The sequence below is a fragment of the Primulina huaijiensis genome, chromosome 4 (genome assembly GCF_012295235.1).
Source record: "Primulina huaijiensis isolate GDHJ02 chromosome 4, ASM1229523v2, whole genome shotgun sequence".
Lineage (NCBI taxonomy): Eukaryota > Viridiplantae > Streptophyta > Magnoliopsida > Lamiales > Gesneriaceae > Primulina > Primulina huaijiensis.
In genome coordinates, this window is record NC_133309.1 from 19,403,964 (window position 1) to 19,417,160 (window position 13,197).

Sequence of the window (13,197 nt, forward strand, 5' to 3'; positions counted from 1 at the left end):
TTATTTTACGGAAGCATGATTGGCCTTTTATTAAAAAAAAATCGATCATTTGAGAATGATATATAAGTTGGAAACCTTGCATAGCCATATGTCTTGAGACTATATGCCTTTAAGAACATGCTAAATAAGTATAACAATGCCACGTACCATATATAAAAGGATAAGGGTATTCTTGGAAATTTAAAATATGGTGAAGGTAAAACTAAGAAATTAAGGGATAGAGAGCAAGGATAAAATTGAGAAGATAAGTAGAGTTATTGTAAGTTTGCCCATAAATCAAAACATAATGAAAAACAATCGAAAAGTTTGAAAATTGAGTGGGGTCAAGTGAACTCTTGATTAGACTTTCCCTCCGTAAAGATGTCAATAATTTGAGGATATTTTGTGAGTTGGGGGGTGGATTGGTCAAGGACTCAAAATGTTCGATACAATGTCGCGTTGTCTTGTTCAATATTTAATGTTGCAATAATTTTGCCTACCTCGATTGTATTAGACTTGTCCCTAAATGTACTTCCCAAGTAAATTAAGATATGTGAGACGTATATTTATACATTTTATGATCTATGATTATATAATAATATATAGAGAATATTTCGAAGTCAACAACCGACGACAAAGTCTAAAATATGGCATATTATTTATCCCAAAGTATAATATTCTTTTCTCGATGAAAAATTTATGAATAATTGAGGCCATGCAACAAATACAGGCCTCAATAAAGATTTTATTCAAGATTTTTGTAACATTAAATAACTTCTGTCTTGAGCATTTATTATATAAATGTTTGGACCAAATTGGAACAACTCTGAACAAAAAATTAATAGCATGGGATCCCACTTAGCTGAAACGATAATTAATTAACACCACCATAAATATAATTTGTTGATCTTTAAAAGATAATAATATTCAAATGACAAATAAAACATAATTGCTTTTTAAGTAAAAAATCCCCTAAACAATTTAGGAATAACCCATTGACAACATGGAAAGATTCCATAATGATATTTTGTAGGTCACAATCTCTCTCCATAATCAAATTATAACTCTCTATATTTAAGGGTAACATAATTGGATCACACTCTTGACAATAAGATAAAATTATCTCACAACAATCAAATTACGACCGATGCCATATGTACAATCAAATTTGTACAAAAAAATTTTCAACACAAAAAAGTCAATATAAAAATTTCATTTATCAAAATCTCATTATAAATTTAATACAAAATCTCATGAGTTAATAACAAAAATCCAAAGATATAATTGTTGTAAATATCGTTGTACACATATAACACGTTGTCTAAGTTGAATTCACAACCCCTTCCATTTGACAAAAAAAATAAAGGGATCATCTTCATCACAAATCCAATTAATATCGTTAACTCAAAAATACGAGATTCATGTTTGACTTTACGTAAAAAAAAATATTCTTGAGCCAATCTCACTCGTCAAATTATCAAATACATATCTACTACAAGCATTTTTCAAATTTTTTTTTTCTGACAATCCTAAATTTTTCGAAACAAATTTGACGAGTACGTAGAAATTATATCTCGATAGGCTTGTCGTGCAGCCACGCTTATCATCGGGTTATTATATCTACAAAAGATTATAAATAAACACATCCTTAAAACATCTAACCACTAGACACCTTTCTATTTTCCTCCAGTGTCTTCATTGATTCAAGCAATTGTAAATTATTAATCTTTTTTCCTATGAACATTCTTTAAGATGGTACAAATCCATTAAACAAGAAGGAATTTAAAATTACCATATCATAAGATGTTGAAATTTTTATAAAATTAAGACACCTCACTATTTAACATGAATTGGGTGGCAATAATAAGTTGGGAATATTTTATTCAATAAAATTGGATTTTGTCCCCCCAAACAAATATATTGTCCAACTACAACATTTAATGGCTTGAAACTTAAATCCCCAACAGCTCACATGGCTTGGTTGGACCTGCAAGTTGAATAGATATAGGAAGTAAAATTGAGTAATTATTATTTCAAATACTTGTGATTGACATGTTCAATGACAAGTATAGGATTTATGTGATTTGGGTAGATAAAAAGTTATTCTACATTATATGGTTTCTCTGATTACTTATTGGAGAGGTTTTGATCAATTCCCCTTCTCAAATATTGATTTCTAAAAGAATAAGATGGTCCCGCCTAACCTCTATCGTGACATTTGTGGTTTTGTAAAAAAAAAAAAAAAATCATAATTTAATATTAGATTTGACTAGCAATATTCTAATATATGACAAAAATTATACTTTTCCCCCTTTTTTTTTTTTAGAAAAAGAAAGAATTATACCACACACATAATTTTCCAAAAAATCTCCTCAAAATACCCGAAAAGCAATATCAGCAATTCCTCAACGACTTTTTTGCCCAATAAACATGGCATTTACAAATAAGACAAAAACTCATGTGAGACAATATCACGGATCCTATTTTGTGAGACAAATCTCTTATTTGGGTCATCTATGACAAAATATTACTTTTTATGTTAAGAGTATTACTTTTTTTTGTGTATATCGTTAGGATTGACCAGTCTCACAGATAAAGATTCGTGAGACCGTCTCACAAGAAATCTACTCTTAAAATTAAATTATTATACACTCACAAAAATCTAAATTATGATCATTTTGTACTTTAAATCGACGTTTCGCTCTATATATCCAATCTTGTTTGAACCATCCAAAAGTCACATATATTTATAAATTGTCAAGTTCGAACTAATCCTTCCTCATTGGCGTGGCTGGTTAAATATTCCACTATAAAAAAGATAATAATAATAATAAAATCAAATTTGGTTGACCATCCCACGTCTAAATATTGACCAAGTCGAAGATCACATCCATTGAAATCCAACCACGTGGAAGCTGACTCTATTTGGCTTAGACAGAACAATATTTCAGCATAAAAAATTAAATAGGACACAAATGTGTAACCCAAAATAGTATTAATGGGTTTCTCTATCATACCAAAATATATTAGTTGAGAAGGAACCATTTAAAAATATTTTAGAATGAAGACAAATTTTTGTCATAATTATACAAAAAATGGGGGCAACCAATTTCATTTCACTGTTTTTAAAATTACAGGTTGATGATGGAGAGACTCATTTCCTTAGAAAAAGGACCATTTGTCTCCTCGCTCCCACCTTCTCTCCGTCTCTCCAATTCCTTCAAATTTTGATCAAATCTAACAAGCATTTCCAACAGAAGAACAGAAACAGATCATCACAGGTTCTTAGAGAGGGAAACCAAAAGATTTTAGAGAGAGGAACCCGATGGGGAATTGCCAGGCGGTGGATGCTGCAGCAATAGTTATACAGCATCCAAATGGGAACCTGGAGAGGATTTACTGGCCAGTAACAGCTAGTGAAGTGATGAAAATGAATCCAGGGCACTACGTTTCAGTTATCATTCCATTGCCGGTTTCTGGTGGCGGACGGGAGATTGCAAAGGACAATGACACCGTTCGTTTCACCCGTGTTAAAATTATCCGGCGTAGTGATATTCTAGTTCTTGGCCGAGCCTATCGGCTTGTCACTACTCAAGGTTAGCTTATGCATGATCAGACTCATCTTCTCTTATTGATATGGAATAGAGTTTCTTGAATTTTATTGGGGTAGTGTAGTTGTAAAGTTTTCAGTTGTTCTATGTTGCAGAGGTTATGAAAGTGCTGAGAGCAAAGAAGCAAGCAAAGTTGAAGAAAAAACAAGCAGAATGGAAAGACAAGTTATCAATTAATTCAGAAACGAGGAGTACAGACTGTACGTCTGATACAGGAACTTTAGCTTCTGAGAAGAGCAAAGATCAGGTAAACTTTGTACATTGAGTTTTCAACCTGGACTCCCCTTTATTTGTTTCTGTAAAAATTGGAAGGAAGGAGTAAGAGTCAAGAATGCATCTTGATGTGACATTATCTTCTTTTCAATGATTCTGATGAATAATCGGACGATTTTCAGGCTATAAGACCTGACAGGCACCGGCGGAGGCCAGGATCAATAAATTTGACCACAGGAAGGCCCAAATCATGGCGGCCATCTCTTCAAAGCATTTCCGAGCATGGAAGTTAAAAAGAAGATAAGAGTCATGAATCCTTTGTATGGGAATTTTAGAAGAGCCTAGCAAAATAGACTCTTTTACTCTTTTCTGTACTGATAAAGCTAATTATAGAGCAAAATTGCAATATCCCAACAAAATATTCTTGTTTTTTTTTCATTGATGATGTACACAAAAAATTAGTGTAATTTGGAGTTCCTATCTTTCCAATCCTGATCTACGTTAGTTTGAGCCCACAATAACGAAGCTCGAGCAGCCGATACTGCTCCAGGGAGATTTTCCTCCTTTAGTGCCAGCATTATCTCTGTGAAAGGCTCCACCAATAATGTTCCAGGTCCCCCGTATTCATTATGCAAGAAATCACTGAATACCTGGTATATTACACGAGAATTACAGGCTCAGTGGTAATCTACTTTCGTTAGCCAGTGCAATTTAAAAGCACTAAGAAGTTATAGGTTTTCTCTAGCAGAATGCCAGGAAAAACTAATTATTCTAGCTGTTTCATCAGTTAGTCTTTCACAGCACAAGGTGTTTTATTTCCTTCAAAATTGATCATGCACATTTCCAGTGAGTATCGATTTCTGTTAGATTGTGAGGAAGACATAGACTCTCTGGGACCCATGTGATTCCAAGCAAATCATGCACAATGTGGATCACTTGGATGCAGCACAAAAAAACAGAAAATTGCAGCAAATGTGAAGAGAAATGAAACTATTATAATGAAAGAAATGCAAGCCCTGAGCGGCATTCCCTAGTTAAATATGTGCATATAAAAGTATATAACCTATAGGACAATTACACAAAAATACGATATGGCCTCCTAGGTTTTGAATTTCAGTTGCACTTAATCCCAAGAACTTCAGGTTCTACTGCCGAATCAAGTCAAACATGAATAGAACAAAAAGGGGGGAGGAATAGAACAAAAGGGGGGGGACAGACAATGCAGAAGGGCTTGCTTGTAGGCGTGTGAGCAATTACAGCACCTCAGAGTAAGACAACTGGAATTTTGCAAATATAGTAAGATGATGATTAAGCATTCTTTCGAAACTCATAATTTAATCAAACAAAGAAAGGATAAGAAGAAATTCAATACTGATTTTTCTCTGGGTCCGGTCTGGTGAGCTTGGTCTTCGAACCTGCAATGTTTGAGCCGGGACGGATGGAACGCAGCTAATCTGCACTGACGAGCAATAGTTAGGGGGCGCCGGGAATTTTTCCGGCATGATCCCTTCCGACGCTCAAGTCAGATATTGGCTCCAAGAGAAAAAGAGAGACAAAAAAATGTGGTGTGTAGAGTGGTGCTAACGGAATTAACGTGTGAGTAAATCAAACAATGAACTATACCTGGGTATTTATAGGGTTGAGAAGAGTAGTTACCATACTGAGAAGAAGTCTATTTATGGTAAGTTTGCCAGTAAAAGTAAACTCTTCTCCCATCCCTGCCAATCCGGAAGTATCCCGGATATTCTGGCAGATTTAACCATATCTTGAGATCTCCTTGTATTTAAAAATCACTCACGCACTTGCTATTTGATAAGGCTCTTAGGATAGGGCCTGAACACTTTTATTGGGGTTGGATTTTAACTCATATACTTAATCCGGGCATTACCATACATCCCTCATGCATACTGAGACTTATATCAAATTCTTCCACATCGAAAGCCCGAGGCAGTGAGACTTCGTGCATAAACATTAGACTACTTTGACACCAGATCAAATACGTAATCAGGTCCCGGACGAACAGGGCTCGACCAAGCACCTGTATTTGGCGGAGCCCCACTCTGGGGCTCGGCCGAGGGGCTCAGCCAAGCTCTGAGGCCCTTGGGCTCAGCCCGTGCTCAACTAATTACAGCTCGGGTCCTCAAGAAGGCGACTCGGACGCAGTTAAATATTGGAGACACCAATAGTACTTCCCCTCTGCAGTCTAAAAGAACTATTGAATTTTAGACCAGATAGTGTATCTGATTGAGCCTTAAGTCCCCGGGTCTTACATTAGCTGCGAAAAAATCTAGACCATTTACGGCGAACGATCAAGATGACAATCTGAGTGATCCACTTTCCCCAACGCTGATAATAATTTGGTCGGCTAGGAACGATTAAGGGTATGGATCCCGAGGTATGATCCAAGTCGTCTATTCCTGATTGATCCAACCGTTCTCCTCTCCCCTGCCCTTCTATAAATATAGTCATCCACCCATTGTCATACCTCACAATTCGCCCCATTTCTCTGCCACGACACAAAGTATCTCCCGCCCTCCTGACGTCCACAGCTCGGCCAACCCGTCCTGAGTTCGGTACCTTCTCGTTCCCAACTATCTTCTTCTTGTTTGGTTAGTTCTTCTTCTTGTGCTAGTTGCAATAATTTAGTTAAAGAATGGCTGAAGCTATAGGCACTTCTTCCCCCTCTTTTTTGAAGACTTCGGCGGGCCGTCCTTGGTATGAAGTTAAGGCTTCAGCTCTAGGGTCTAATAATGTCTCTAGGATTAGAGAATTATTGGGATTGCCTTCGGAAATTTATATTCGGATCCCCGAGATCACAGATAGGCATCATCTTCCACCTAAGGGGTATTATACCTTTTACCTGGACCAGCTAAAGACTGGTCATCGGTTCCCAATCCCCAAAATCTTTCAATGCCTTTGCGAGCACTATCTCATATGCCCCAGCCAACTAGCTCTTAATTCATTTAGCACCCTTCTGGCCTTAGGGGTCTTGCTCAGGTATTTCGATATACCTCTCTCAGTGGCACCCTAAATCGTTTCGTGCAAGTCAAAAGAAAAAAAATAGGTCGATTTTACTTATCACCTCGGCCCGAGTGTGATTTTCTAGATGGGAACCTTTCCTCTCGCAAAGCTTGGATGAGCTGAAATTTTTACGTAGAGTCTGAGCAGCTTGCTTGGTACTGTGATGTGGATTGGGTCGACCAGTTAACCATTAAAGATCCACCAGTACCTAGACGTGTCATTGATCTAACCCACTTCCTAGCTAGTACCTCGAAGAAGTGTTTTGACATCAAGAGCTTAATCCAGAATGATTGTCTCTGTAGATTTAGGTTATCCAAAAAGGGAATCGAAGTGGAGGGTGAGATATGTATATTTTCCCCAGCCTTTCCACTCTCTTACTGAAAATCAATATTATACTGACTAAGTTTCTTTTGCTTCTTCCATCTTCCCTTTGCCCCTTTTTCTTTTTTCCTCAGAAGAAAGAATTATGAAGTCCGAAATACTCCAGAACATGGAGGAGAAAACTAAAATCAGGTCCTTTTCGAAGTCCTCTACCGCTGAAACCAAAGAAAAGCAGAAGAAAGTGCCCAAGGAGTCCGATGGACAACCGATTAAGAAAACTCTTAAGGTTACTGTTTCGTCCCCGACCTCCCAGGGCTCTGGGAAAGGGACTCATAGTTTTTCCACTGTTCCCGATAACCGCGACTTCGAAGAGGCCGACCCGGAGAAATGCTTCCACAACGATATATCTTTCATAGCCAAACCACTCGGGCCGGTAGCTCTAAATTTTGTTCGGCACTTGGTATCCTCTGAGGATCTTGCCATCGTGAAGGCCGCTTCCGACCTTCAGACTATGAAAGCTATGTCCCTTAATTTTATGCAGGTAACTGACTTTGTCTCTTTTGTATTGATAGTTCTTCTTTAACGAATATATACATTTGCTTCGCAGGCTCTTGTTTGGGCAGACTTGAATGTTCGATCTTAGCTACTTTCTGCTCAAGTCTTACTTCTTCCACATAACATTTCCGTGAGGTCTTCTGATCACCCTTGACTTCCCCTATAGCTTCTCCGACAGGGAACTTGATTTTCTGGTCCAAAGCCGAAGCAATTGCCATGAAAGCGGCCATGGCCGGTCTCCTCAGGATAGCATTATATGATGAGGGAGCATCAGCTATGATCTCCATACTCCAAAGAGGGAGAGATTGATGATCCCGACGGGATGTATAGCGTATCCCGTGAATCCAAATAAAGCCGTGGAAATAGGCTCTACCATGTATTCGCCCAAGTCCATTTGGATCATCGACTCTTTAAACAGAACATTAACAAAACTCCCTGAGTCTACAAAGATACGAGCAACTTCGTAGTCGGCCACCATAGCACGAATGACTAGAGCATCATTATGCGGGTCGGCCACTCTTTTCATGTCTTCGGGTCCAAGCGTATTTTAGTGCTATTAATTTCCATTTTTTCCAATCTTCTACTGCTGGCTTTCCTAGCCCTGTTAGAATCTCCGTCAGTAGGCCCTCAAGATATCATATTAATTACCCCTCGAGGTGGTGGCCGTTCACGGGGTTATGCCTTCGCATATTCGGGTTAGCATTCGGAAAATTCTCTCTTTGGTTCGGCGCCGTTCTCCCCTAAGGATCACATTCCTCCCGAGTTCTTTTAGGGGGTCAGCAAGCGCCCCTTTGGCCTGCCAAAATCAACTTCACCTCTGCATCTCCCTGGATGATCCGCTCTATCTCCTTATCTAAATTATGACATTAATTGGTAGTATGACCATAATCCCTATGAAATTCACAATACCTATCTGATTTGGGATTACGAGGTCACCGATCACTGCCCCGAGGCCTTCGGACGAGATGCCATTCATCACGTAGCTCCAAGGCTCGGGATTTGCTAACTTTCAAGGGTGTGTAAGCGGCAAACTGTCCAAGCAATGTAGGCGGATTGAATCCCCCGACCCTTGGCACAGAATTGGTGGGTCTAACTTCTCGTGCTGTCTTGGCTGAAGCCTTCTGTTCACCTTTCTTAGCCGTTTGTACCTCTTCCACGTTCACATACTTTTCTGCTCTAGCCAATAGCTCCTCGAAAGTAGTAGGAAGTTTTTTTCACCAAGGACTTAAAAAAATCACCACCTCTCAACCCTTGGGTAAAGACACTCGTCAGTATATCTAGAGTAGCCGAGGGAACATCGATAAGCATCTTGTTGAACCTCTTAATGAAATCTCGTAGGCTCTCCTGCTCTTGCTGTTTAACATTGAATAAACTCATACCTGTCACTGGATGTTTCTTACTGCTTGGAAATTGGTGGAAAAAGGCTCTACCGAAGTCTTGAAAAGTTCTGATGGTCCCCGACCTAAGCAAATTGAACCATTGTTGGGTCGACATGACCAACGTGGTTAAGAAGGCCCTATACTTGATCGGATCGGATTACTGGTGCAATAATGCCGCATTCTCAAACAAGAGCCTTCGAAGCAAATGTATATATCCGTTAAAGAATAACTATCAATACAAAGGAGACAGAGTTAGTTACCGGCATAAAATTAAAGGACATAGGTTTCATAGCTTGAAGGTCGGAAGCGGCCTTCACGATGGCAAGATCCTCGAAAGATACCAAGTGCCGAACAAAATTTAGAGCTACCGGCCCGGATGGTTTGGCTATGAAAGAGATACCGTGGTTGAGGCATATCTCCGGGTGGACCTTTTCGAAGTCGCGGTTATCAGGAACAATGAAAAAATTATGAGTCCTCTTCCCAGAGCCCTGGGGGGTCGGGGACAAAACAATAACCTTAAGAGTTTTCATTATTGGTTGTCCATCGGACTCCATGGGCACTTTCTTCTGCTTTCCTTTGGTCTCAAGGTAGAGGACTTCGAAGAGGCCCCGATTTCAGCTTTCTCCTCTTCATGCTCTGGACCATTTCGGACTTCATAATTCTTTCTTCTGAAAAAAAGAGAAGGGGGAAAGGGAAGACAGAAGTAGCGAAAGAAACATAGAGTCGGTATAATATTGATTTTCAGTAGGAGAGTGGAGAGGCTGGGGGAAAATATACCTATGTCTCCCTATACTTCATCTCCCTTCTTGCAGAACCTAAATCTACAAAGAAGATCATCCTGGATCAAGCTCTTGATGTCAAAACGCTTTCTGAGGTACTAGCTAGGAAGTGGGTTAGATCGATGACACGTCTAGGTATGGTGCATCTCTAATGGTTAATTGGTCAGCCCAAGTAATATCACAGTACCAAGGAAGATGTTCAGATTCTACGTAAAAATATCGGCTCACCCAACCTTTGTGAGAGGAAGGGTTCCCATATAGAAAATCTCACTCGGGCCGAGGTGATAAGTAAAATTGACCTATTTCTTTTCTTTTGACTTGCACGAAACGATCTAGGAGGACCATTGAGATAGATATATCGAAATACCTGAGCAAGACCCCTAAGGTCAGAAGTGTGCTAAAGGAATTAGGAGCTAGTTGGTTGGGGCATATGAAATAGTGCTCGCAAAAGCATGTCCCCTAGGCGAGCTTGTGCTTGGCCGGGCCCTTGGATGGAGCTCGGCCGAGCCCTTGGGCGGAGCTCGGTCGAGCCCCAAAGCTGGGCTCTGCCAAATACAGGTGTTCGGTCGAGCCCTATTCGTCCGGGACCTAATTACGAATTTGATCTGGTGTCAGAGTAGTATAGTGTTTACGTACGAAGTCCCGCTGCCTCGGGCTTTCGATGAGGGAGAATTTGATATAAGTCTATGTGTGCATGATGGGTGTATGGTAATGCTCGGATTAAGTATATGAGTTAAAATCTAACCCTGGCCTGAGTGCCCAGGCCCTATCCTAAGAGCCTTATCAAATAGCAAGTGCGTGAGTGATTTTTAAATAGAAAGGAATCTCGCGATATGTTTAAATCTTCCAGAATATCCGGGATACTTCCGAATTGGCAGGGATGGAGAAGAGTTAACTTTTACAGAGGAACTTACCTTAGATAGCCATGGCAGATGATGAATCTACAATTGGAGTTTTCATCCCCTATATTATTTGCAACACATTGATTAGGGTGAAGAAAAACCAAGGCGACCGAGATGAAAAACTCTAACTAATCAAGAACACAGGCTTCAAGAAGCACGACATAGCTTATATTAGTTATAATTTTTAACATTCCTGAGCAGACAGCAATATTCAGATAGAAAAACGACTTCTTCAGATACTATAGAAAATCACCGAATTGAGAACTGTATAATAACAAATAGCACTTAGTCCTCCACCAGAGAAAAATTGAGAAAACTTTTCCTTTGAAGTTCAAGAGAAGTTTTCACATGTTAAGGCATTCATTTGATTTGTCCATTCAAAATATGATTAAACAAAACAAAGATGTCAAGATTTATTCCGTCAATTTTCAGAAAGCAAATAAAGTCAGTAACATAGATATATATAATGATATCCTAACGAAATTAAAGATGCTCACCGATTTTCTGTTAAGCCCCCAAAAATATTTAACTTAGCTCTTGTCCAATAAATGTGAAGTGCTATCTATATATATGTTTTATTACGTACTATGGACCTACTATCTTCAACAGTCACACAACAATTACAACGGTGACAAATATTTAATCAGATTAGCAAAATCCTATCCTCGTTCAAAAGACCATAGCCTTATAACAATTATATAGAGGCAAGATAAATTCATCTAAAATAAAGTTAATTTCATATGAATATATTTATCTTTTCTTTCTTCATTTTTCCGTTCAGGAATAGGCATCACGATAAGAAAATAAAACTTGCATTGCATTAGTGTTGATCCTTTTCATCTCTTCTCTAGTTTTTACTTTTATGTTTTGTTATGTTTTTGCGCCCTGCATCATTACTCATTACATATCATCTTTATATAGATCGGTAGCACATTTCTTACCTTTTTCCACAATTTCTGGGATGAATAACAGCTTGACTATACCGTGAAGAGACGATATAATTATGACTTCACCCATCTTTCCCTGACCGAGTTTCAGCTCGGTAGGTTAAGTACATTACATTACTACAGCTTAACAGTTAACATCGATAGCTATTGACATACATAAACCACTGCCCAAGCATTTCAGCAGTTCAGCCAAGGTAACTATGACACTCTAAACAAGCCAGCTATGTATCCATACATGTTACATATGTTCCCAATGGGACCCCTATCACTCTCTAGAATTGTATCATTGATATTTGTCACGTTGATTCTTGTATATGCATAAGATATAAAGCCGAGCTGAATTCCAGCCCAGTTTTATACTTCCTCATGGTTAATTAGGTTATCAAAATTGTCACACCAAACCATATTCAGAAAATACCTAGGTCCCACTAATCAACACAATGAGCATGATTCTTTCTCGAGTTACATTAACCTAATTTTGATAATCCATTTTTTTGTTTCTTTTAAAGCTTTGACAGCTAATCTCTATGCTTGCAGAGAGAGTCCTTTGACCTAAAAAACTTAAAACACCGTCCATGAATATTAGGCTCTGAAATATCATTGAACCACTAGCATTTCCCATTAAAGCCAGTATCCAACAGAGACAACGGTAATTCAATACAAAACCATAGAACATATGAACAAATTAAGTAAAAGAAATCACAAATCACCTCAGCACAGACATTAACAACCCTTGGAAGATCATTTCCAAAAGTCTCCATTTCCTTTGAAAGTGTTCTCAGTAATTCAGCTTTAAACTTCTGAGTCTCCTAAATTTTGTTTGCCAAATTACAAATTTTACTCAACTATTAAAAAAAACAAAAAAACTTAATGAAATTCATAGATATCGTTTGACTTACGGATGCTGCAAATATAGGGTCCGGGTCCGGATAAACGTACTGTTTCGGTGCACTTGCTTTTGCAGTGTATAAATTATATTTTGCTCGGGAAGAGGGCGGAGATGTCCACCGGATAAGGCACGCATCGCGCAGGATAGCGCTACCGGAAGCCCGAATTCCGGCGGGAACCGCCGTTGGCGCACAGAGTATGAAGTTGCGAAGTGACGCCATTTCTGAGAATGCTAAAAAGAATCTAGAATGGATGCAAATACAAGGGGCGCTCTTGGGTCGGACTTTTGAAAAATGAGTACAGAGAAGTGAAAAGGGAAGCTGCAGAACATTTGTTTTTATCACAAAAAGTGATATATGCACTAAACAAAGGATAAAAACAGAATAACTCGTGTAATGTCGGGTACTGTAGGAATTCACCAAGTCAACTTGTAGTTTAGTTTTTTTATTGATTATTATAATGTAAAAACATATTTATTTTAATAATATTTTATGATTTTATTCAATTATGATATTATACTTTATCTGTTTACTCATGCAAGTTGCATAGATAAAATCTTTGAATATACAATAGGTACCATAAGATATGTCTTTTAACGTAAG

At 38.4% G+C, this 13,197-nt stretch overlaps 2 protein-coding genes across 2 annotated transcripts; one reads left to right on the plus strand and one right to left on the minus strand.

The window, feature by feature from the left end:
* The first annotated feature begins 2,836 nt into the window (after positions 1-2,836).
* On the plus strand, positions 2,837-4,117 carry LOC140975343 (uncharacterized). The gene is made up of 3 exons (XM_073439007.1): positions 2,837-3,575; positions 3,686-3,837; positions 3,986-4,117. The coding sequence occupies exons 1-3, from the start codon at positions 3,305-3,307 to the stop codon at positions 4,094-4,096; spliced, it is 534 nt and encodes a 177-aa protein (XP_073295108.1). The 5' UTR covers positions 2,837-3,304; the 3' UTR covers positions 4,097-4,117.
* LOC140975344 (protein PLASTID REDOX INSENSITIVE 2, chloroplastic-like) lies at positions 3,996-12,951 on the minus strand. The gene is made up of 3 exons (XM_073439008.1): positions 12,607-12,951; positions 12,418-12,516; positions 3,996-4,453 (listed from the first exon to the last, which is right to left on the minus strand). Exons 1-3 carry the CDS (start codon positions 12,814-12,816, stop codon positions 4,262-4,264), a joined length of 501 nt encoding a protein of 166 aa, XP_073295109.1. The 5' UTR covers positions 12,817-12,951; the 3' UTR covers positions 3,996-4,261.
* Positions 12,952-13,197: the final 246 nt, after the last annotated feature.